The sequence below is a fragment of the Oxyura jamaicensis genome, chromosome 3, assembly GCF_011077185.1.
Source record: "Oxyura jamaicensis isolate SHBP4307 breed ruddy duck chromosome 3, BPBGC_Ojam_1.0, whole genome shotgun sequence".
NCBI lineage: Eukaryota > Metazoa > Chordata > Aves > Anseriformes > Anatidae > Oxyura > Oxyura jamaicensis.
The window spans coordinates 66,464,202-66,491,044 of NC_048895.1; the positions used below are offsets into that span (position 1 = coordinate 66,464,202).

A 26,843-nucleotide genomic window follows, 5' to 3' on the forward strand; every position below is an offset into this window, starting at 1 on the left:
TTCCACATATTTTCTGCATATTATTCTCCAGGATACCTAGTGTCATTTGCCTGTCCTTTATAAACGTACTCATTCTGTATAATTCTTGACACAGAAGTCTTTTTCCATTTCAGCATTCCCCTTCCTCGACAGCTTCTCTGTTGCTCAAGGTATGTTTTGTTTTAAAAATATACAAAATTTAGGAAAATCCCTGAGCAATTAAAAAACAACAACAACAAGAGCACCCTCTTCTGTTTCCTTTTTTTTTAAGCCAAGAGTCTTAAGCAAAAAACAGTCTACTTTCTCGGATCAAAGAGTATGAAATGTCCCTCAGTCTGTATGCTGAGAGCTTTGTTGAGCATCTCCTAGGTTCTAGTAACGTCTCTTCAGGAGCTCTTTATCTGCAGAGCCATGTGTGCTGGAACCTCGCTTTAAAGTGATGATAAAGTTAAATGGAGCCAGAAGCAATACTGTGGCTGCTGTGTTCACCTGTTCGCTTATCTGCTTTGTTCCTTGCAAAGATTAAATATATGAAAGAATATTAGATATCCGCAGCTGAGGGGTACATGAAAATTAGCTGAAAACACTGCATTTGAATCCTTGGGTTCGACCATTCTTGAAGAAAACTTGTCAGTTTTGACTTAGAATGTCCATCTGAGACAAATCAAGCAGGTATCATTATTTTACAGATTTGCCAGAAATATATTAACGCCTTTTTTTAACCAGCTCTCCCAAATGAAACCAATAAAAGCTACATTAAAATTGATATGAGTGCGACATAGAGCTTTCTACTTTTATTGTATTAAACATAAAGAATGTAAGTTTACTTTCTCAAACCATCTTAAGCAAGAATAACCTTCCACACACAGTAAAGCTTGCAGTGATGCCTAAGAACAGAGTGCTGCATGCATAAAACCTCTTGATAGCTGTTTGGAAAGTTTTCTGATTAACAAAACACAGCCCATCAAAATGTTCTGACTGAAGGTGTTGATATCAGCAGAAGTTCTGGTGGAGCACAGGTAGGAACTTAATACATTTTCTGCCACATTTAGTTAATGCATTGCTGCAGGAACAACTCAACATTTCCACTTTGAGATTTACTGAGGAATTTAATAGAAAAAAAAAGTGGGTTTTTGCAAGTTGCACCAGGACATGGTAACTTTTCAAAACCTTTAAATAGTTTGCCTTTTTTCTGGTCAGCTTTGTGTACCAGTAGTATGTTATGTCATATATTTTAATCCGAGTAATTTGGGAACAAGCTAAAATATTTTCTTCAATAACTCATCAGTTAGGGGGGATTTGGGCCAGCGTGGCCCAGAAATGGTGCCTGCTTCTTCGGTGAATGACTAGCAGACTAGTCATTCTTCAGTCTGTAGATAAAAGGTTTCCATACTGTTTGCCTGCAGTTTCCCATACTGTTTGCCTTGATCTTATTTTCTGTAATATTTTGATACTTTTATGCTACCATCTAGAAAACTTTTGACCCACAGTAGATTGAAGCACAGACACCTTCTAGGCCAGTGGGTTATATTTTCTTTGCTTCTCTTTTCATCAAATGTAAAACGCGCTCTATTCGTTGTAAGATTGCTCTTAAAATGAGACATTGGGGTCCCACAAAACTTATGTTCTGTTTCTGTCAGGTAAAAGTTGGATTGTGTGTGTCTGCAGAACCCTGATTTCATTATCCCATTGCTTTTGTCTGCAGATCAGAAGCATTGTTCTCCTTTGGAGTTTTGGGCAACTATTTGCGTCAGGGGACTTGCGTGTGTCCCAGACTCTTGTACCTTTAGGGTCAGTGAGGGAAGCCCCACCTGATTGCTTTCCTTTTGCTCAGCCAAGTTCTCCCTCAGTTCAGCACTCAAGTAAACTTAGTCACTTCGATGCTCTTTGTGCTCTGGGAAAAAGAAAATCGGCAGCATACCTGCAGGGGAATATTTGGCAAACACTACGGTAGTTCAGAAATGGGACAATACAGGAGGTAATATTCTGAGATGTGTTTTGGTGGCACTTCAGTGAGTTTCAAAGGTGCCTTCAGCTCAAGGCCAGGCAGCAAATGTATTGCACAGTCTACAGCCACGGCATTTAAGTAGAACACAAACATGTTCTTTGTTTGGCATCTTTATTCTGTTTTTAAAGTTTCATGACTTGTTTTCATTTGTGTGTGTGTGTGCAGTAGAAATTTCAAAACAATGTGTTAATATAGCTAGTGGGAAATGACTGGAGTTGTCATTTCTTTTAATTGGTAACACTTTAATTAGAGACACTTGACTTTCTGAAAAAGATATTTTAATATCACTGAGGGCTTCCATCACAGTGAACTAAAGATAGGGTTTTTTGGTTTTGTTTGTTGGGGGGGCAATATGAGTAACAATTTAACTCTGGAGGAATACCCAGTTTTCATCATTTTGTAAGTGCTAACATGATCCTTGTGACTGCTTATGTGCAAAAGTAAAATTAAATTATACGTGTGTGTATGTCTGTGTCTTTAATGCTGTTTGCAGCCTTGAAAATAAGGGAGACTCAGCACTGACTAAACGTGTTTGTACGTTTGTACCTAACATTCGTGCTAATAATGTGCTTCTCTTATACGCCATTATTCATCCAGATGCATTCATCCAGTTTTTTCTGTAGTCTTTTCCTTTTTTAAAAAAAAATAAATAATGAAAAAAATTCACAGGGTTCTGAACATTCTGAATATTGCTGCTGGAAATTTCAAGGGGGAAAAAAAAAACTTTTTAAAATAAAAACATTAGTTTTAGTGGGGATTTCACAATAAATGTGCTTTCATCTATTTTCAGTACAAAACCTAAGATTAATTTTACTGTGAAGTGTCTTTAGGTCTTAATTAAAAATGAAGTTACTCATCCTGCTAAGACTGCTCTGATACAGAATGCCTAAATATCCTTCTACAGTTAAATTTGTGGGTATTAAGAAAGATATACTGCATATGCTTTTAAATTAAAACTTGTCTTTTATGCATGCAGTATTTTAAGACAGTAAACACTTGCACTGTAGAAGGATGAGAGCAGTTAGGACAGGAACTTGTGCTAAATACAGAGAAAGCAGGTGAAGTCTGAGAATGTTTTCATTACGATTTATTTAAATGTGATACCATACTGTGAAATAATGATGCAGTGACGTGAAATGGAGCTATACATGCGCTAAAAGACTGGCATGGTCCCAGAAGTGACCTGACAAGCCTAGGCAGAGCCTGGGTTGAAGTATTTTGAGGTCCTGTGGTAAAGTCAGAAGACTTCTGAAAGCATGGTTTCTCACACAGATATTCAATATATTTTAAAATCATTATCTTGCTTTAATAACAGTATATCTATTAAACATTGGATTTTATTAGCGCTGCATAAGATGCTTATGTTTTCTGTTTTTCTCTCCCCTACCCCTGCCTAGTGGAATCGGTCGAAATTGGCCATGGGCATCTGGTGGCAGCAGCATTTTGGCAGAATTTGGAACTTTGCATCTGGAGTTCGTACACTTGAGCCACCTGTCTGGAAACCCTGTATTTGCTGAAAAGGTTAGATTGTTCGGTTAAAATGATATTCTAAAAGATAAATCACATTTTAGGAAACTAATATCTCTACAGAGAGATTTGGATTTTCAAAATTGGATTTTTCCGATTTTATTTTTGGAGGAGGCACGGGCCAGAAACATCCAGAAACAAACTTACTAAGTAAATTAATTATCTTTTGAAATTTATGAAAAATTGATGATTAAAATTTCTTCTATTGAGAGACAACTAAAGTGGGATGAAAGTGTGCATGTTAAAAATCCTAGCCTATGTTTCTCTTTCAAAGTGGAATCAAGCTATAGCTGCAAGGAGCTGGAAATATGTTTACGTAAGCTGCTCCTAAAAGCCTTTAGAGACATTGATTCCACAGCCTCCCAAGACAAGCTGTTCAAGGTCTGGTACACTTGATAAAGAAGAAGTAACTGGAGTAAGCTTTGCATGGAAGTACATAGAATTATTAATTAAGTTAGGTGTAGGACTCTTTGCAGTCTGCATTTAGACAATAACTGTTAGCAACGTAGCACCAAGATGCAGAAGGCAGTTTGTGTACCACAACAGAAAATCTTTTACTGCTTGATGTAAGCTTATTTCTCTTGTGTCTCAGCAGTTAGTTCAGTTGATCTCTAAGCATACAAGATGTTTAAAATAAAGCTGTCAGTACCTTTTTTTTTTACTGCTTCTGGTCTGTGTTTGTCATGATCTTCATTCTCCCAAGTTGCTACCTTTGCTTTTTTTGTGGAAATTAAATTTCAGTTTAAATTATTTCATGTGCTCTGCAGTGAATTGTGCTACTGGATGACCCCATCTGCAGAGCATCTGTACTGAAATTGTTTCCCCGGGCCTCTCATTTGTGTCAAGTTCCTTAATCACGCTGGTGGAAAGCTCAGGGCTGAATTGGTTCCTGCTGGGCAAGTTGGTTGTATGAAGCTCGGTTCTAGCAATGTTCTCCTTCCTAGGCAAAACAACCTTACAATTCATTTATGCTTCTAAACTAGGTGATGGGTTTAGTAAGTAATAACATTTCTGATCTGGGTATATGAGGAATATAATGCTGAAGTAGGTGAGCTTAGTTAAGGCAATTAGCATCTGCAAATTTCAGAATACTATGGAGGGACAAAATATTCTGTATGGCAAGACCTTAACTTTAGAGCTTGCTTCTGTTGTGTTGTTTCATTACCAACACTTGTCACAGAAACTCCAGTTTTTCTGTAGCTTATTTACATGATGATGTCAGCCTAGAGAATCTTTTTAATAATAATATAATTGTACAGATGCATTCAGATACATAGTATATGTGCTGAAAAATACTTTTTTTTTTTTTTTTATCAGGACACTTGCACTTTGAAACTTTTGTACTGATGCTGTTTTATTTTGGGGGAAAAATGCATGAGTGCTCAGTGTTTTGTATCCTTCCAATAGGTAATGAATATTCGAAAAGTTCTAAATCGACTGGATAAACCAGAAGGCCTTTACCCCAACTATTTGAATCCCAGCAGTGGCCAATGGGGCCAACGTAAGTAGATCACTTCTTCAGTACTATGAACTGTCTTATCAGTATGCTGTTTGCAGTTGTTAGCTTCTTTCATTGTTACATATTTTATTCATTCCTCATATTATGTCAAAGTACTTATACAATGCAAAAAAAAAAAAATCACATTAAAATGCAGCAAGTAGAGTTATAATTTTGAAACGTTCTCTTTTAAGGTCTTTCAATATGGCTTATGCAAGTGGGGAAACATCTAACTACGTAGCTTTGGAAAGTAATTTGTAGATTATAAAAACCTTTTATTGAAAAGTCTAGTGTGCTCTCAAAAATAGGTGCTTAAGGAAACATTATCAGCTCATCTGAATCAAAATTCATGTTTTTAGCCTGGTACAGCTCCACTGAAGATTAAAAAACTTTTTCCAGTTAATACCAGCTGTGAGTTCTGTTGAAGTTTAATACTAACAATTAAGGAAGCAAACTAGACAGAACTGTCATGGTACTAATCCCCTAGAACCATTATTGGAGACACCAAAATTAGAAGGCAAAGAATATAAAAAATGCTTGAAGTATTTGAACTTCTTAGCTCAAAACCTCAAGCTCAAGACTGAGCCTATTCTTGTTATACATTGCCTTCTCTGATCTTTATTCCAGGTTCAAAGCCTAAGCAGTGTGCAAAAACATGTCTGGAGACCCTTCTTCTTTGTCCATTTTACCCATTTACTTGCAGTCCACAACCATCACATTCATGTTCCCACTTTTGGTATTCTCTTAAGAAAACAAGCAAGATAAGCAATCGCAGTCTTAAAAGACAAAGGTAGATGAGATAGTTCCTTTGTCAGTATTAGAGGTGGTTATTCCACCACACAAGACCAGAAAAGGACTGGAGAAATTCTTTAATATAACAGCTTGTTTGGTATGCAGCTAAGATGAAGTGAGGTTCTGAATTCTTCATGGGACTGGCTGCAGTCTGTATAGACAAGATAATTTTTGCATAGGCAAAGAACAAGCTTTATGTTGAATAAAATATATTTTGAATGTTTTTGTGTCACTCTGTGAACTAAAAAAATGTCCAGAAAGGTTGTGATGCTTTGTTGCATTGTTCCATCCAGACAAAGGCCATTTCTCTTTGTGCATTAGAAGTATTCGCTTTGTTTTGTAAGGCCTTGTACTCTGCCACTCTGAGGCTCGTTTGAGGTCGCTCTGCCACAGGCCTGGGGCAGCTCAGTGTGTATAAGTGCCTGTTTCCAGCTGGCACATTTGTACAAACTGTGATGTCTGTGCCCGCTTGTTGCACATGCTGGTTTAGAGTGGCTTTGTAAAATACTAAAGCTTCCCATTGATTCTAAAGCAGTAGGTACCAGGTTTGGTTAGAAGGCCACCTCAGTGTTTGTGAGCCTGCGTTCAGCCAGCTTTAGTTGCCTTGGCTTCCTTCCTTGGCTTCAGTCAGCCACAGAAACTCAGCTTTTTGGTGGTAGGCTAGACAAAAGCTTTCCTAATTTGTATCCAATTCCCTTTTTTAGTGCAATAGTACTGAGAGCTCAAATGAGGGAGGCTGAACTGGGACATCCTGCGCCTGGCGTTAAGCTTAGTTACAGAGTCACACAGTTACTCTTTTGGTGGGCTGAATGACAACAGGCCTTGCTAGTGTCTGACACCATTAGTGGCTCTGCCTTGTTTATTTTAAGGCAGTCAAACACTGATGCTGCCTTGTGGCCTTTGACATTTCACCATTTTTAATGTAATTGTGTCTTACGTATGCATCTTTCACAGTAAATGCGAGTTGCTGTTGGTTTGAACAGTAAAGATTACAGCGTATATACTGCGTTTGTTTTCTGTGTAGTATTGACATAGAAATTAGCTTTCTGCACATGCAAATAATGAACACAATTGTTGATATGGGTCAGTTCCTAGCATGCTGAACGGCAAAAGCAAATTTGATCTTTACTTGTTGCATCTCTTCCAATTCAATTGTCTCTGTTTGCAGACATTGATTTTTTTTTTCCATAGTAGGAGATCAGAACATAAAACTTGAATGGTATTTTATTCAAGATTGCTTTTTTAGTCTGTTTTCTGTTGATTACACCAGGAAATGAAAGCCTAGCCCCATAACTAGTTCAAGACAGAAGTATTCCCATTCAAGCGCCAAGTGGGGAAGGGGAAGTAGTTTCTGAACATTTCTTCTTTAGCAATGCTGTAACTGTGAAGGACACTGCTGGATCACTGCCACTGTTCCTGTAAATTCATTTAGCCCTTGTTATTTTGACAGTAAACTGACAGTGATTTGCTGCAGCATGCGTCAATTGGATTTGTCTACTGCAATAATGTATATAATAACAGGGCTTATTATTGATGAAACTGTGCTTCTGCTATTTAGTTTGCAAATGTCAGAGGTTTCTATGGTAATTTATTTAGGAAACCGTAAAGGTCATTTAAATGCTGCTGTTCAAAGATCAGCCCTCCATCATAGAAAATGTTCTCATTTTTTTAAGAAGCCTCTTTTAGTTTGGATCATGAACATTTAATTAAATAAATGGTATATTCTGTCCAGAAATTTAATATATCACATCCAAAAGAATAGGGGGAAAAAAGCTGTTTATAATCCAGTTTTGATGGCACAATGTATCTGTTAGGCAAAAAGATGGGATACATTTCGAAAACTAAATTATTTTTTGTATGTCACAGGCTTGAGGAGGAAAAAACACTGTTAATAAAGTTTGAATAGGAAAAAAGTCTATCTTTTGCAGATGCATGGCTTTCCAATTCAGTAGGCAAAAGGAAGTATTCCATGAAGAGAAGGTGCTAAGGAGTTTAAAAATAAATAGATTCTCTGTGTTCTTCTGAACTCCACCAACAGAGGCATAACTCTGAAGTTAAGATCAGTGAGGTGTTGAGAAACTTGAGGTCTGTACCACTAACCCTCCTGCTTCTTGCTTTGTGAGCCTGGATTACCCCAGATGAGTTCTGCTTTTCCCATGCCCAGAACTTTGTGGTATGACTCAACATCTTGCTGCGCAATATATGTAACCACATCTCCATCCTGGATGTCTTGGATGGTATTATCAAACCCCTTCCATGCTGTAAAAATTACAGATATAAATGAATAGTCCTAGTAAAGCATTTTGAAATCCTTTCACTGAAGACTCAATGTGTGACAAGTCCCTTAATGTTACCAGACAGAATCAACTTCAAGAAGAAAACCTGGAGTTCTTAGTTTAATGGAGCTGAGAGGTTGTAGTGTTTTATACATTTAGGAGATAAAATGCCAAAATCAGTTGATAGCCCATTAGAAATTTGTCAAGTATCTTCTCTGCTCCTGGACAGCAAGTTGGTGCCACCTTGTGAAAGTAGCTAAGACCGTTGGTACTTCCTATGTGGCTGGTGCAATGACATTGAATGTTCTGACTTGTTCACAGTGCTAAGTCCTAGATGTGTGCAGCTGAATATTCACAGCATCTGTAGTGCCACATTTTTTCATATAGTAAGCATAAGACAGAATAAATCAATGTGATGGCAATAATCTTCTGTAGATCTGTCAAAGTCTTTTTTTTTCCTCTAGAACCTTTTTTGACTTCTGAGACCAGCTGGATATTCAAAAAATCCCATAAAATAAACAATAAAGTAAATTCATCTCTGTAGTAGGGAGCTTAAAACATTTTGATTTTTCTATGAATTTACTTAAATGGAGCACTAGTGAATAAACAACAACTAAAAACAATACCTGCATGCTAAGAGGGGAAAGCATTTATCAAATTACAGAGCGTTTTCTATTTTTTTCTTGTTTTTAAGATAAAAAAGAACTTAGGTTAACGTGGTTTTGTATGAGATTGACTATAAACATGAATTAGATGTTAAACATACAAGTTCTTGTTTCTTTTCTATGAACTCCTGAGACACTGTGTGGATGCTAAATAAGTATGGTGCATTAGCCTGATGAAAAAGCCAGCAATTAAAGAAATAATTTTCTTTATATACCAGCTAAAGTGTTTTTGAGGTTGCAGGTTTACACTTACTACAAGACTGTTACAGAGAGAGATGTTTAAATGTATTAAATCTACCACTGTGTCATACTATAATTGTATTTTATTGTCCATGCTGGAGATGAAATTGCTGTTGAACTTCTTTATTCCTTTTTTAGATCACGTCTCCATTGGAGGGCTTGGGGATAGCTTTTATGAATATTTGCTCAAGGCATGGCTGATGTCGGACAAGACAGATGAAGAAGGCAAGAAAATGTATTATGATGCTGTTCAGGTAAATGAGATATTTAAATCTTCCTTGCCATAATAATCTAATCTCTAATAATTCTACCAATGTGAGGGATTTATGTGTTTGCCACCACAGAGTGCTTTTTGTTTTTAAAGAATTAGTTGTTGTTTTTAAAAGCCTTCATCAAATATAAATGCTAAAGGAATACAGATACTGTGAGAAGGGGGAGAGTTTTGAATTACAGCTAATTTTTTTCAACTGAAATACAGTCAATCCTCTCTAATACTGGAGGGGAAGAGCACAAAATATGCATAAAATGCATCTACAAGTAGCTCTAATATAGAAGTTCAATTTTGCCCTCAGTTTTCTCTATATCAACTCTTTTTGCCTTCTTTCTTATAATCAGAAGGCAGTTCTTCTCTTGTATTTCAACCTCGTATTTCATCCATTGCAGTGTTTTGACTGTGGTCAAAACAGGAATCAATACATTATGGCAGATAATTTACCCCCAGAAAAGTTACTTGTTACACAGGGACTCTTTGTGACAAGAGGCATACATTTGTCAGCCTCTGAAACAGCCAATTATTCAAATCAGACACAAGAGAAAGTTTTCTAAAATCAGAATTGTTCATACTTATATTTTTATGTTTTATTTTATTTACGATCCTTCTGGTCTGCAATTTGCTTTGTTATTGGTGGTGTTTCCTTAATGTACTGTTTGGGGAGAACTAACGGCTTTGTGACACTGGATTGAGACTTGTGTAGTATTAAGTTTAAATCCGTATTTACAGGCTTTCCTTGCAGTCTGGGCAAATGACCTATTTCCTCTGTTCTTTGCTTTCATATATATATATATATAAAAGAGGATAATACTGCTACTTTTTTTCATCCTTTCATCTATTTTGACTGTAAGCTCTCTAGGGCCGGGACTTTTATCTCTTATTAATGTATGTATGTACAGTGCCTCTGTAGACAAGGCTTCGAGATGCTAAGCAATATCTCCTTATTCTTTCATACATTTGGAAATGCATGGTCCTTAGAGAAGAGACATTAGTCTCTCTTTACTTCCCACACAGCAAAAAGTGGTGGCATTAGAAAATGCAACCCTGACTCACTGGAAATTTTCTTTTTTCATTTGAGAGAAAAGTCATATGTGAGGATTTGAGGGAGGGTGTGATCTCTGCTGGTCCTACGTTTGACAACCAAGCATCCTCAGCTAAGAAAATCCTGCCTTTGATTTTGTAAGTGCAGATTTGGATGTGGTCAGCCCCATTTCCACTGATAACATGGTTTCAGCTTCAGAGTAAAAGGTGGATTTTAAATTAGATTTGAGTAAATTTGAGGCTATAACATAAGAACAGTGATATTGTAATAGTTCAGCCACTAGGTTGGCAGCCAAAAAGAGAGAACAAAGCATCTGGTAATACAATATCAATTCATCTTACCATGGAAGGCATTTTGAACCACCTCAAAGCTGCTTCTAGTCTTCTACTTTCACTGGTTTAATAATGTCATTTCTTTCTTTTAAATGCATTCTCACACAGGGTAAGTGCTAGTGTGTAGATGTGCAGTAAAAAATGTGGTTTCCTAATACATTTCTTCTGGAAACTGCTGCAGGCTGAGCATCCCTAATATGGTGCAGTCGTGGCCCTTGGTGGCAGGACCGTGAGCACATCACTCCCTGTCCTGCCAGGGACCACCAGAGGTAGTGAAGCATCTCAATGGTCTTGGATGGTTCTCCAAAGGCTGAAGGTCTGCCTTCTCCTGACTCCAGCACAGCTTTCGGGCAGGTAGTAAGGACTCAGCTGCACCGTGGATGTGTGCCTGGCTCACTCCTGAGCAAGGCAGTGTGCCTGGGGCAGGGGCTGTGTGCTCTTACCTGGCCAACGGGGAAAAGGACCAAGAGCGTCGGTGCAGCTGAAACCCACACTGGGATAACACATTCCTTGTGTACAAAAGTTGTAGCCACCACCTCTGCAGGTGTCCTGAGGTCCCAGCAGGGAGCAGAAGCTGTCATTCGCATCATCATTCAGCAGAAGCAAACTTCTTGGACATGATTTAGTGTCAGCAGCAGTCAGTGAATGGAACAGTATCACTGACTGGGTTTGGGCTCTGCTGCATGGCAAGATTTAAAGTACTCATTATTTTAATATTTTGCAATAATAACAGAACTTAGGCTATCCAACCATCAAATTTGTCCAAAATATCAGTGTATGAGAGGGTCAAATGATCCCAAAATATGTGCTGTATTTAGCCATGCTGATGGTTGAATGTTTTCTACAATTTTCTGAGCAATGTTCATATTCTCCATTTTCTGTCCTGAGGTTTATCTGTTTCAAACTGAAAGTGTACATGCAGCATGTAGAGGCATGGCTTGATGTTGTAATGTAGCTTGTTCAGATAACAGCAGCAGGGAAGCTGCAGTATCACAGAAATTGCAGACTGTTCGGGGCCCACTGACATGCTCAGTTCTTCACCCGAGTGACTAGCCTGTTTTGAAATCCATCCTGATATTGACTTTATTGCTATTGATCCCTTACTTATCTAAATTAAAGCTAATTTAAGTGTCTGCACAAGCTGCAGTCTTTCTTTATGACTAAGCCTACACGTTTTGGGCATTCTGAGTCTGCTTCGTATTTTCTTAGATAAATTTCCCTCGATGCTTTCAGATTCTTTTTAAGACTGCACCAAAGGGAACAACATGATTATTCCTAGCCGTTCAGACCTGCATATGCCCACCAAATTCTGAAAGTACAACACGAGGGCTTGATGCCTAATTCAATGTCTTTCACTATCCAGAAACCACAAATGAAAATATATGGTGAGTTATACTTCACTCTGTAAAGCTGAAATTTATTTAGCTAAAGCTTCAGGGTCGTTTCTTACACTGCTCAGTAGCTCATATTAAAAACAAAAAAGTTCTTTCTATTAGAATTTTTGTAGCATCTATAGTTTGTTTTATGGCTCAAGTGAAAAGCAATAACGAAGATGCCAAATTGTATTTAAAAACTTTTTGTTTGCCATGAATGAGATGTATATTTGGCTGATGCTATTTTAGAGAAGAGATTATTTCTAATGGGAAAAGGGACAGAGATATTCTTGTTTTGAATACCAGAGCGTAATCTTAATAAGGCTATCAGAGGGATTCATAAATTGTAGAATTTGCGCAAAGACAAGTGAATGTATTTTTAATGTAAGTTATTTTTTTCTTCTGAAAAGCAATGCAGTATTTTATATAATGTCCTGCTTCACATAATTCAGGAAGTAAGAAATCTTCTAAACTAGTTTAAATGGATATCATGCAACATTTAGTTACAGAACAAATGCGTATTGAGCTTTCAGTCATGTTACCGATCTTGAGGATTTAACTGGCTATAGAATAAACCATCAGTCTTTGCCAGCTTCCAGTACAGGAAGCACTGCGCTCTTTTCAGTTAATCTCTGAAGGAATACTGAACAGGTTTAGTAGGATAATATGGTAATTCAGAGCAAAAATGGACCTTCTGAGTTTACTTCAGTCTGGCAACAGCAGTGTCACAAGCAATTGCATTGAATCCTCCCCTCTTGAATGTGTCAGCCCTCATCTTAAAAGTTGAAAGGCAGTTTTCCCACTACTTCTGTTTATAGGTCGTTCGCATATCTTTTCCTAATTTTCACATTACATTCATTCATGGGCATTGCTGCCAACTTTCTATACCTTAAGTATCCCTTCTTTCTGACACTGCTTTCATCCCCTCCTCAGCGTATTTCTAGAGAAGTGGAGTATCTAAGGGCTCTAAAGAGGGACGTACCTCCTCCCAGCAGAACTTTACAGGAAAAGGGGGAATCCCTCACCAGCACCTCCCAAGTGGTTTGGTTCACTTCATCCAACAGCGGTATCAGGGCGGTAAAGCTTCTGCGTTCTGTAAAAGTGGTAGTTTACTTTTAGACATTTAGATTTGCTAATTTTTCTCACTGGGAAACAACTGCTTGGAAGATTGTAACGTGGAAGCTAGTAATCTCTAGACGACCTACTATGTGGAATTAGAAATGATGGAAATGGCAAAAAGACTAGGTGGTGTGCAACGTCATCACAGCCATTCTCTGTCAGATTTCAGCAGCACTGCTGAAATTCAGCCTACTGCTAGGCTGGGTTACATCATTAAGGAATGTGGTAAACCTTTGTGAGTATTACATGGCAAAAATGTCATTTTTTGCCTCAGATTTTTGAGTATTCAGACAAAATATATTGGATCTCTTTGGTGGTGTTGGTGCTTTGTTTTGTCGCATTGCTAACAGTTGAGAGTAGCCTTGATATGCTTGGCTTGTACTTGGCTGAGGGAAGCTGTGTGGGACATGCTTTGTTTTGGGGCATTTTTTGTATATTAAAGTGTCAGCATTAAGTAGTGAACATTTTTCAGAGCTGTCAAGGTTTCAGCCTTTCAGATAAATAAAACAGATCCATGCAGACTCCTTTCTCATTGAAATGAGGGGGAGAGCAAAGTGTTAGGAAGATGAAAACATTGGCCAACTTCAAGGTTTCGTGAGGGTATATTTAACTGTGGTGACAGGCTGGCGGTGGGTCTGGATTGCCTGCAGTTTCCACTATGTTGCTTAAAGCGACTTGCTTTGTGATTACAGTGATCCCAAAAACTACGTAACTGATGTGGATGATGACAGAACTGCAACAACTCAATTAGAATAGTTTGTCATGCTGTGTAAAGCCAAAAGTATGTTAATGAACTGGACACTCACTACTTTAACTTTACTTCTTGGCATTCAAGGAAATAGGTAAGCCTGCATGAAAGGCAGCGTGGTGCAATAGGAGCTGGTCTTCCCAGTGAAGCAGTTGGTGCAGCAGACTCAGCATTGGCGCTGAATACATTTTGGGTATTGTCTGTGACTTAAATGTATAATAATGAATAAACATGTGGTTTATTTACATAGTTTGTCAGCTGTTGTGTTTAAAATATTTATCACACTGCTGCACTAGTGTTCTGCACATCCTGATAGTATAGCTGTATTATGTAGAAACACAGGATTCATTATGCTTAAGAGACAAGAACATCCAGAGGACTTGCTGCTCCTCTTTCTGGCTAGATTTACTCTGTTGTCAGAAGTAAGAGAGGAGTTTTGAGGCTCTCTCCAACAGAAAGCGTCAAGACTAAAGAAAGGCTTGTGCAGATTTTTAAGTTAATGATTTACTTACAACTATGCAATCTCAATGTTTTGGACTACACAAAGTACTCAGTAAAATGTTTGCTTGTTTATGGACTGTCATGAGAACCAGCAAGCTGTGAAGTTGTTTGAATGCTTTAAGAAGGATTTAAACAAGAAAAATCTTGTAAGAGAAATTGTCACCTTTTTGTGTGGGGCTTTGCTCTTGTCGTCAGAAAGACCTATCTTGTCTGAGCAGCCATATCTCTACTAATACAGCAAAAAGCTTGCCGGGAGGGATCTATATTTATTCTAGAACATTCAGAAAATACATAATGTAACTTTCTGATAGGCTTGCTTTGATTTGTGCTATTCCATTAATACTCTTAAGAATATGAATAAATCTAACCTTCTGGTAGCAGACAGCCTTAACTACATTTAGTGTAAGAGCATTGGTGCTCTTAGAGACACTAATACGTCTATACAGACAAAAATACATAAGTAGATTTTCAGGCAAAAGTAAATTATCAGCTTTCCTTTAGAACTTAATCATCTTTTAGTGATCGGATGGATAGATATCATAGTAGTTAAATGCTTGCCAATATTTCCATGTTAAAACCTTAGGCATCTCCATTACGAGCGTTCATATTTCATTACACATGTAAGCTTGTCTTTATTTCAAGCTGTTAAGTTCAAAAGCAGTAAGTGCCTTCTTACGATGTTTATTATATCAAAATGTTTCTTATATATTGTGTTTAAAGAAATGAAAGTTTGTGTTCACATTCCAGTTTTGATCTTTGAAAAGCAGAGTTCAGTAAGGAGTTACTGTTTCAAGGGGAGATGATACCACTTCTCTTCATCAGTATTTCAATAAATTGTGGCAAAGGCTTTAACTTCCTGTTTCATCCTAGCTTCTCATATAGTATGCTTTCATGGGATTTCATGTCTTGTAATATGTATTTAAAACCTCTGCGAAGGATGTTTAAAAAACAGAATTAATTTACAAGTATAAATTCATGTAAGTGGAGGGAAAAACTTGTGCAATATTTTTTCTGCAATCTCCAAAATAGCTGCAACAATGGAAAAATGCAAATTTTAAACTTCTAAACACATTGGAATTTTGGACAAAGGATAACATCGATGAATTGTGACAACTGCTTAAGAAAAGTACCTACTGCATTAGATCAACTTAATAGAGAAAGATGAGGAAAGGAGTTCAAAGTCAACAGAACAGGCAATTGGTTTACAAACTCAAAAAAAAACCCACAGTAATTCTGATCTGCCTGCTTTGTGCTGTTTCAAAGCAATAAACTGAATTGGTGCAAGCCATAAATATTAAAATAAAAAAGTAAGCAATTGACATTTTTGAATTATTGGAAATATCACATAGTAGAATTCTTTCATGTTCGTTGCTTCAAATTGTCAAAATACTGTTTATGAAGGTGATCCCTAGGGGAAGCAACACACATTAAAAGTGTGGTATGGACTGAGATAATTTATTGTACTTTATTGTAAAGAAGCATGCAGAGTTGTAATTATCCCCAAAACAACCATTACAAACCCTGAAAATTTAGAACTAGCATCATATTTTTGAAGTTCCAGATTTAGTACAGTAGGGAAATGTGTAACTGGTTTGCAAGAAAGTTTATCTCCAGCTACAGTGACACCTTGAGGTAGGAAAGGAAATGCCTGCTTTTTGTTCTTAAAACAGAAGTAGTCATTGAAATTACTCACTTGTAATTAAAGTTATTGTAAAAGGACAGTTAAAATGCATGCATGCTAGAGGATGTAGAGCTGCAGTTTTCATTGCATTTTGAGGTTTGTAGTTGGTTATCCCCAGTCCTTTAGCAGAATTAACTTTTTCGTGGCACACATTTATTTTGAATCGAGCAACTTTCTGAGGTGCAGAACAACTTTTACTGAGAAGCCTACATCTGTGCTCTGCAAGCACCCTTGTTAGTATTTTTATTCTTTGGAGGCATAATCCACCAAGAGAATGCCCTCTACTAAAAATAAGCTTGTTGATTGTTTGCTTGTTTGTTTTTTTGAATTCCTTTCAACACAGATAACTTCAGTTCTGTTTCCTCTGTTCGGTGTCCTAAACGACTCAAAGGTTAAGTTTCAATCACAAGATCAAGCCAGGTTTAGGAAGGATTGAGGTGAAGACCATATTTAAGCTTCTTTTTGTCCTCTGCAGTCCCTGGAGGTTAGGAAGAGCTGACAAGATTAAGAGGGTCCTGTCTCTGTGAAACACAGATTCTGCTGGAGATCCCTGGGCTGATGCCAACAGAGTGAAGAACTGAATGGAGGAAAATGGGTGTTCATTAGGAGGAACCAGTTCTGCTTGATTTTGCAGTATAATGTCATGGCTAAGAAACATGATGATAAGTGGAGAACACAAAATATATCCCCTTAAAAAGTGCAGGAGGGGAAAGAAATCAGCTTGGGAAAAACTGGTCAGTTTCTCTTCTGTGCTAGAATCCTATAACCTTAAAAAAAAAAAAAAAAAAAATCTTGAGAAAGATGCTGGAAGTAATGCAAGATACACTTGGGTCACAATTCAAAAAGTAAAAGGGACTGTTAGTGTTTCTAATTGAGTGCTCAGGCATTTTACAGTTGTATAGAAGGGATAATTTCCCACAAGATAAAAAAAAAAAAAAAAAAAATAGCTAAAAGCTTTATTGAAGTGAAGACTGTAAGCAAAGCCTTGCATAAGAGCACGCACACACACAAAAACTATTTCCAGGAACTGTATCAGCCATAAAAGTTAGGCTGGCTAAACGAACTCACAGGTACACTCCAAACCATGTACTATACCGCTTTTACATGCAGTAAATTCATTTGCTTGAATATCTAGCAAATGAAATGAAAAATGTTGTTTATTTGTCTTTAGTCTCGCTTCCTTCCTCTCCTTTTCTGTCAACGAAAGTCTGGTCTGGTTGTCTCAACTTTTTTTTTTTTTTTTTTTTTTTTTTTTAGTTACTGACAGGTAGCAGCATCTGCTGTTGCTCCCTTTGGGATCCATTTGCAGCCACTTCTTTGCAGCCTTTTATGTTGCACATTCTCTCTGCATTACCTTGATAGAAAAATAAGTCACTAATTGAATTGCAGAAATGCATTCTGTAAAATGGTAAAAATGAAAATTCCATTTACTTAAAAGGAAAACTGTACCAGCTCCAAATGATTATCCATCAATAATCTGTTTTCAGCTAATCAAAGACCGCATTCTTCTAGCGTTTTGGATTCCTTGCAGATGTTGTATGTTGGTTTATAGCAAGCATATTCATTACAGTAAAATTAAATAATATTCCCTACAGTGATAACTATGACACCACCTGATCTGCAAGGAACTCAGAAGGTATTATTTGTTGGTAGGGACCAAGTTATACTAGAGTAGCAATTAAAGTAATTGTGTGCCTTTTTAAAGTGTGTAGATAATTATTATGTCAAAATAAAAGTAAATTGATTCTAAGTATGAAATTCAGAATTAATTCTGCCAAACAGAACTTTTCACTTGGTGGATCTTTATCACCATGCTACCTAATCTTCTTTTATAATAATTTGTTTTAGTAACTTGTTTTCCCTGCCAAAACTTCCCCCATAGCACTGCAGATAGCAATTAGCATTTCACTGTGGGATTGTGAAACTAACTTCCCATCCTACTCCTCAAGTTCAGACAGTCACTAGATTTTTGTTTAAAATGATAGTATTTCTTCCTCATCCTGCTACTTTCTTAACTTTGCATTCAAGTATTCTTACACTTGAAATAGTTGTCCATATATTCCAGCTAGTGAATTTTATCTTGTTCTGGACCACAAGCTTATAAAAAAAAATCTTTCAGAAAGTTCAATCCAGCCTGATGGCACTTAAAACCTTTGTGAAATTCTCACTGAAAAGTATTTTCTTGTGCTGCTTACTAAGTGCATGCTACTGTATGATAACCAGCAAAAATATTAACAATTTGAGTAGAAGTTTTGTGAATATCCAATAGATGGATAATAGAGGGCTTTGGTACTCTAGGTATAGATTCAGAATTGATAATTCAAAGATTACCAATTTTTGCTTATTTTTATAAATTATTAATTATACCTATGTACAGGTATTATCTAGCATTTAGGCCCTGAAATTGTAGCAAGTATAAGAAGGCAAAAAATCCACACTATATCGTACAATTACATAATAAAAATAACTTTAAATAAAAAGCTTACATGAAAAAGATAACTTTTAATAGGTGTGTGTTCTATTTCTTAAAAGGGCCCATTTTTAAAAACAATATAATTTTCTACACTAAAAATGAATAACTAATTTGGAAATCTATTTTTATTTGCTGACATTTTTAACGTCGGTTAACATCAGGTTATTCCTTACCACAAGTTTGTGAGATTAATTTTAAAATTTCCCAAGTGGGCATCATCTTTTTCAGTTTGGAATTTAATCTAGAGACAAAAACAAGAAAACATAAAACTCTTTAAAGGTTTACTGGTATCTCAAAATCTATTTTCATGCTAAAAGAATCAAATATGTTCTAGTTCCTGTAGTTATGAAGGTACACATCCACTTTTATTTCAGTCTGGTACAGTAATGCTTCATTCTGCCATTCATTTTAAAATTATACATATATTCATATTTAGTCATCATATTTATTCATCATATTTATTTTTAATATGTTTATTTTAAAATAAATCCCAACTCAAAAGCTAAGTGACAAGTAGAATTATCAAGTATTACCAGAATTGTTGATTTGGTTAGATGGAAACACTATACTGAAAGGTTTAATGCAGAGTCAATAAATTAAAAGTTTTTAATTTCTGAACTTGGTTTTAGGTTTTCATTTTGGAGAAGAAAGCCTAAGCAGTCTGAAAGGTATTTTCCACAAAATTGCTGTGTGTTTTTAATAATAAGGTATCCTAGTACAGTATATGAACTGCTTAATAAAAATGCAAACAATACTGAAAGATTCTGGAAGTTTTCCAGTTATTTCTCTTTTCTTATAAACACCTGTCTACACAGCAATACATTTTGTGGCAGGTTCTATGAACCCTGTTCTGTCAACTCATTAATTATAAATTAACATATTTTATACCTAAATGAGCTAGCTGAAAAATATGTATATTTTAAAGAACGTTATTTTCAAAACCAATACCTAGGAATTCTACTATCAGCTTCCCAACCTGACAGACGAGCTTTTTGATAATGCGCTTGGAATACACGACCAGATGAGCTCAACACCAGCTCAGCCTCTGTAATGCTTTCGTCTTCCACAGTAGGGTCTGTGGTTTGGCTGCTTAAGGAACCCTTTTTTTCCCACCCTTTTGCCCTTCATATGTAATTCCCTCTTTATAGGTTAAATTATGCGGTATTTGTTTAAAATAAAGAAACCTTCATTTTTTACTGCTGTTTTAAGATTTAGGTAAGTTTTTCAGTTGGTACCTGCTGCTAAAAATATATAATTGAGGAGGAAACAAAAGGATTGAGGAGCTTTCTGAGCCAATAATGGGCCTGGAGGTGGGCAGAAAACATCCTCACTAAGTGCTTTGCACTAATATTAGTTGAAAATAAAGTGTATTTTTCAATGTGACATTCTTGGCACAAAAAGCTACTTGGTAAGTAAACCTTGTAGAATTATTCTGCTGGTGTTTCTAGTTTACAGAAGAGTTTTTCTTGCTTATAAAAACATCCTTTAAAAATGTCTAAATGGAAACAAATAACTACCATCAATACCTTCTCCTATCAGACAATATTTTTTTTTTAGTCTCGGCTTTTTTGTTAATAGTGCTCTGTATTGATACTTTATTAATATTTTTCTCTTGTCTAAGGCATGGTCAGTACTGTTTCTGGATCTTAAGATTTCAATAGAATAAACCTGAACGCTGGTGGTTAATTGAATGTATGATAGCATTCACTCTCCACAGCCCTTTAAAGAGTAATAACTTACTTTCTGTGTGCGTTTCTAATTAATGTGCATCAGGTCCATTGTTTTAACTCTCTTCCTCTGATAATGGATGGCTGTTTTCCTGGATTCTGTAATCAGTGACCATACACTGCTAATGGCAAACACTTCTAATCCTCTCTAGCAGATTTGTCTATTTTTATTCTGCTCGTTTTTTTTCTGGAAGTCTCTAAGAGACTCTATTCTTGATTGATGACTACAGAGGAATTCATCCTTGGGGATAAACTCGTCAGTCTTGGTTGGGTGTGCTATACAGACCCCAAAGCCTAGCATCATTCAGTTCACTGAGTCACACGTTTTGAACATGAATTATGCCTGCAACTGTTTATATTGATATAAACATAAGTTTATATCAATAACCAAATTATCTGTCAGAGTTCAAATGGGAAGTATGGAACTGAAGTGATGGCTAATCACCATTAAAAGTGAAATTATCTGAAATTGTTCAAAGTAGGAGTGGGAAGAAATAAAAGATTTTTAAAATGGAATTTTATTTTTTTTCAGTATTTTTGTAAAGTGTACTGTGTAAATTGGTGAAAGCTGTAGCAGAATTAATCATCATTACTGGTGTATGCTGATCTGTGTTGGCTGGCTATACTTTCAGGTTATACTACCTCATATTATCGATTTCACTCTGTAAGCAAAGGCAACACTGAGAAAAGCCAACTGACGTACAAGACACTTTTCAGGCAGCTCTGTTTTTTGTCTTTGCCACTCATAATATGAAAAATTGGTAACTTTTGGTTTTAAAAAAAATCATGTCTTTCTGCAGGCCATAGAGACCCACCTCATACGAAAATCAAGCGGGGGCCTGACGTACATCGCTGAGTGGAAGGGTGGACTGCTTGAGCACAAGATGGGACATCTCACTTGTTTTGCTGGAGGCATGTTTGCTCTAGGAGCAGATGGAGCACCTAGTGACAAGACAGGCCATCACATAGAGCTTGGTGCTGAAATTGCTAGGACTTGCCACGAATCCTATGATCGTACAAGTAAGTACGGTATCACAGAGTTCATTTTCACGGTTTGGCTTTGTGAAGTCAACCATTGGTATTATATGCATAATGGTGAATGAAAATTGAGTCGTGGTGAAAACTCTTAATCTTTTCTGATTAAATGCTGGTTTACTCCATGAGTAACTCCAAGAATGGCTGCTCTGTTTTATAAATAATTGCTCTGCATCTGAATCATAGCCTACTCACTGTACTCGCTGTAGTGATTAAAATTACAGCTTTTTTTTTTTCTCTTTTCCACTGTCAATTTCTGTGTAGCTAAAAACAAGTAGGGGAGGGAATCTGATCATCTGTGCATCAATATAGCTATTAATTATGCTTTATGCTCCAAAAAATATTTTATTCTCAGTGCTGTTGGTACATGCTGCAAACAAAGAATTGCACAAAGAAAGTGGATTTTTGTGCAGGAAATTTCTTTGGGCTCCTTCATCTTCTTACAAAAATAACCCTGGCAGCGGTTCAGGTCCCAGAGTCTAATTTCAAGTTTGACATAGAAAAGTAAATATCCTCATCTTTTAAGCAAAATCTAATATGTTGTTAGTTATATGAAGCCTTCCAGAATGCAAATGTTAGCATCACTCTTCAGACTGGAACTGCTGTTTAAGGTATCGATGAAGAATAACTCTTCAGTATTGTGAATTACTTACTGCAGCACCTCCTGTTAATATTTCATATCTTTCAAGAGTTATATACCTCTTGGGTACCTTTTGTGTATGCCTTGTGTCATGAAAGGATAGTTGATTTGGCAGGTTATGTGGTTTGAAACCTTTTTTAATGCATCTACTTTTATACTGGTTAGGCATGAAACTGGGACCAGAAGCCTTCAGATTTGATGGTGGTGTTGAGGCCATTGCTACAAGACAAAATGAAAAATACTACATCCTGCGACCCGAAGTGATAGAGACCTACATGTACATGTGGCGGCTCACTCACGACCCAAAGTACAGGCAGTGGGCATGGGAAGCTGTAGAGGTAATGTTCTATAGTAGTTTTTTTCTTATTAAATCCTAGTATCTTTTTAAGTGAGCTATTGCACAATATCTGGATTTTGTTTAGCAGTTGGAGGGTAAATATGCATTTTAAATCAGTAATATCAACTCATGTTTCCAGAGATTCATTTACTGAATAGATTAAATAAGACAATTTTGAATAACCAAATCCTGTTGGTATTGTATATCAGAAAAATACCTTGGGAACTCTCTTTTTAAAATACTTCTCAGGATCATATTTGGATGTACTGCTCAAGATGCTGAGTATTGCTCCATATGAATAGAAAGTGCAAACGTGTCAGATTTGAGCCTAGGACATGAAAATAAGTTCTATGAAATGTATTTTCTATAGTAAATGTACTTAGGTGTTTTTAATTAGGGAGATTAAGGTCAAGTATAAGTGTCTAGATAGTACCAAACATTTTAAAATTGCATCATTTCCAAAAAACATAGATAATCTAGATTGAGCTCCATTAATGATAACAATCTCATCAAGGTTTAAATTTCTATGTCCCACAGCCTTTGAGCTTCAGCCAGTTATGCTGAATCTAACTATCTGTGTTTGCCTAACGTGAACCTTCCAATTGGGCAACTAGTCTATACTGCAAGAATTGGCTTGCCATATCCATCATTTCCCTTACTGCAGTGTTTAATCACTCTTACTGTTAGATATGAATGCCATTGGATTTACCTTGTTTTGTCCTCCAGGCATGGGTTCATATTATGCTTCCAGAGTTCACTTATTTTCTCCTCACTGTGATGTTGCACTTGTTAAATTATCTGCCTTTCAGTCTTCCTTTGGGATTTCTAAGCAGATTGAGCCCTTACAAGAAAAATTGAGGAGGCTGAAGAACATTATTTTTGTTGCTCTATATCCAGCTACCTGGATCCCTCTACAGCAACAAAAATCTATAATTGTACTCCATATTCACCCTCTGAGATACTGAATGTATCTCAAATGTTGTGCAAATGGTTTGGTAATTAGATATTCTTGAAGAATGAAATTTATGATAAAATCTGCTTTCCATAAAAGAATATGCAGTAGTACTAACTGTACTTCTGCTCTCCAACTCCTCATTGTTTGCATTTTCTGTGCAACCCATATATGCATTAAGACTGTATTCAGCTTGGTAGTCTGTGTTTTTTTAGGACAATTTATTAGCCTTCCTCAGGTGTTGGCTGTATGTGTCTTCAAATCATATGTTTGGGTTACTGAGTCAAAAGCAATTTCTTTATAAAACCCTCTAATTTAGAGTGCTGCTCCCTTACTTTCTTCTTTGCTAACACCACCCATAGGAACACATTTTGCTACTGGACTCTTCCCAGGCAGATTATAGTAGGAATGTTTAAAATGACTCTTTATGGAAGTCATCCCACCAGGCTTCAGCAATGCCAAGTGTAGGATGTTCCTTCTCTAGGAGATGATTTTCCTGACTCATTGTTGCTGCCCACACCGATAACATTGTTATAAACAACTGAAATGCTTTCCTTATTATTGTTCTTTGCCCTGTTGGTACAGTGTTTGTGTTCATTTCAAGTTCGTATGCTCATTTACCTTCTCAGTGCTCTCCATGTGTTCCTTGTTTAACATTCTTGTGGTTGCTCTTGACTGGCTCTAACGTAATGGGTTAGAGCCCATCTGTGGCAGATGCAGCTGGCCCCATTCGGTACGGGCCCATCCTCCACTGTCCTAATGTGCAGCTGAGTGTTTCACAAAAACAAATCTTGCAACTTCACAGAAGTCATACAGTCAGTTGTAGGTTTCAAATATTTTCTTGTTTTTTTCTCTCTACTTCCTTGATATTTATAGCCCCTACAGCTCCACCTGATACTACATTTTTTGTATCTCTAGTGTCTCCATTTTTGCTTTGGATTTGCTTTACTGCCTCAGTTTGAGTCCAATATCATTCTGTACATACTTCAGTGTCTGGAGAAAATGCAATTATGACAAACAGCAACATCCACCGTTACCGAGTCAGAAAGATTTTATCAGTTTAGCTCATGAAAGTCTCCCTTTCTGCATTATAAATGTGGCACATATTTTGAATTCACAGCACTCCCTTTTTTTTTTTTTTCCTTTATGATACTTCGAGACTGACAGCCAGTGTTCACTTTATTTGATGTTTTCCATTACTAGCACAAATGATCTTAGCCACCCTCATTTTCCAAGGACTACTAATTTAAAACGTGTTTCGTTGCATCTCCCCACCCGTTGCTACTCCACCGTAAGCATGAATGCTGCTGTATTCTGAAGCTGAAGGTGTGGGCACAAAAGGACCCTACTGCCAGATAACGGGTGGTTACAACCAACAGACTTTTTATGGTGCTAATGCGAGATGTGAATGTTCTGTTCCTTTAGTTTAGTGCAAAGTAGCTTTGAGGGGCAAGATACTTCACCAAGTCGATACCACCAAAGAGCTAACGTGGTGCAAGTTATCCTTAGTTTACATCACAGCAGTGTGTTCAGCTGCCCATGTACTATCTCCCTACAATTAACTCTGTTGATCTTTGTAGCTATGTTAGAGTACAAAAAAAAAAAAAAAAGCAATTTGCTTTATTTTACCTCGTCCTGATTAGAATGCAGATGTTTCCTTGAATAATAGCTTTATCCTTCAAGTTCAAGTTCTCCTTCTGTTGTGCCTCAGAAAACATAATCTTGTGTTTGACATTGAAAATCCAGACACAGATTCAGCATTTTGAATTCATTGCAGATTCAAATAGATGAGAGAAAAGGACTACCAGCCAGGGGAAATTACTTGTTTAAACTTAAGTATATTTGTCACTTAGTAAAACTGTCCAAGAAAATTAAAGAACCTAAACACACACAAGAAAAGACAAATAGGCCTGTTATATTTTTAAAGGATCTCTCCTGGAGAAAAATTTGTTTTAAATATACAATAGGCAGCCTACTCTCCAGTGAAAGCTATGGAGAACCTGACATGCAAGCTAAATATATGCAGATAGCTAACCAGGACTCCAGCAAAAACAAGGAAATAGAGGATATCTATTCACAGCAAGACACAGATCTTTAACAGCTTTTAGAGCAGGTGGAGGTGATAGATACCTCAGTAATCATTAGTGACTTTTAGTCCCATCTTTCATCAGAAAACACTTATTCTGCCTGTTTGCTTGTTTTTGGACATATCTTCTACCTTTTCATAGGTTTCTGCCATGTGTTGTTTGAAATGCAGCATCTTTCTCTACAGAAAATCTATATGTCTTGTAGTCACTTCAGTGATATCTGTAATAACTTCAGAAATGGAGGAACTAGCTGTCGGGTGGAGTTAGAACCTTTCATCTCCCCATCAGGGATTTGATAAAGCTTCAGGTATTTCTGCCTGAAGGTTGTTGCTCCACTGCCTATTTCCAGAGTGAGCACCATGTTAGAGTAGTGTGGTCCTGCGAAGGCATAGTAATCCATCGTGCTTACCGTCATTTGCCTTGTGAGACATTATTTAGGGCTAAAGACAATTTTCTGGATTTGTTTTTGAATAGTGAGTTTTAATGTGTTTTAAATAAAATCATCAGTTCTCTTCAAGATTTTATTCACTCCTTTATTTTACTGCATCATACCAGAGATTGCACAGTGTAAGAAAAATGAAGAGGCTAAAATATTTTGACCTTGTTAAACAGGTCAATTAGAAATAAAGAGAAATGACTATTTTTAAACAAAGAGCAGTGATAAGAGAACTATTATTCAAATAAAATATTATATAGCGGTCTCCTTAAAGAATTTACAGCTCCTATATAGTCATAGCTGTAACCTTTCTAATGCAAATACCTGTTGAAAATAAAGAAAAGCAGCAAAGTTTGTTAAACAGTATACCTTTCTACGCTTCCATCACCAAGTATATGTGGTTTTCCCCTTCTGTACACACTCTCCCACTGATCTTTTTCCTCTTTCAAAATTAGCTGGTCATATAGAACATTTCTGTGGGCAGAAAAAAAAAAAAATGAGACGTTTAAATGATCTGTGTGCTCTTTGTTATTGTAAAATAGGAATCGGTCATTGTTTCACACCTTTTAGCTGAATACACAGTTTGGAAACTAGTTAAAGGAAAACACATTCTTATTCTTACATCTAAAATACTGCATTAAACCGAGCCAGATACTAGCTTTCTGTCTACGTCTGTGTAGCAAAGATTTTTCAGAAAGGTATCAAAGAAAAATAAGACCTACTGCAGAAAAGAAATCCAGTCACAGCCCAGTATCAGGGGTTTCCCAATTAAAATTGAAATGATTGCAAAGAAAAACTCAGTCCCTTACACAGAAAATGGCTTCCCTTTTTTGAAACTCCTGACAGAAGGAAAAGACTGATCGTAATCATAGCATCCAATTCAATCACAATAATTTTTAAGCACTGAGATGGCCAAGGAAGGTGTATGTGACAGGATCTCTGAAGGTTCTATAGACAAGCCTGTGATAGAGAGGGTACCCTGTCAAAAACAGGAAAAAGAAAATAAGTTAAAGTCCATTTATCTTTACATCCATACATCCCTATATCTTTCCTTCTGAAAACTGCTTTGTGTTCACTTCTTTTATTAATCTATCATTTTGATTC

General features: G+C 36.7%; 1 protein-coding gene across 1 annotated transcript in view; it reads left to right on the forward strand.

Moving 5' to 3' along the window:
• MAN1A1 (mannosidase alpha class 1A member 1) overlaps positions 1-26,843 on the forward strand; it is a gene marked incomplete at its 5' end in the record, with an annotated part of 139,811 nt that overhangs the window by 107,751 nt on the left and 5,217 nt on the right. Inside the window, 5 exons of the mRNA XM_035320837.1 lie at positions 3,385-3,508; positions 4,922-5,015; positions 9,124-9,239; positions 21,053-21,272; positions 22,093-22,265. Coding sequence (XP_035176728.1) covers positions 3,385-3,508; positions 4,922-5,015; positions 9,124-9,239; positions 21,053-21,272; positions 22,093-22,265 — 727 coding nt within the window. The remainder of the gene's footprint in view (positions 1-3,384; positions 3,509-4,921; positions 5,016-9,123; positions 9,240-21,052; positions 21,273-22,092; positions 22,266-26,843) is intronic.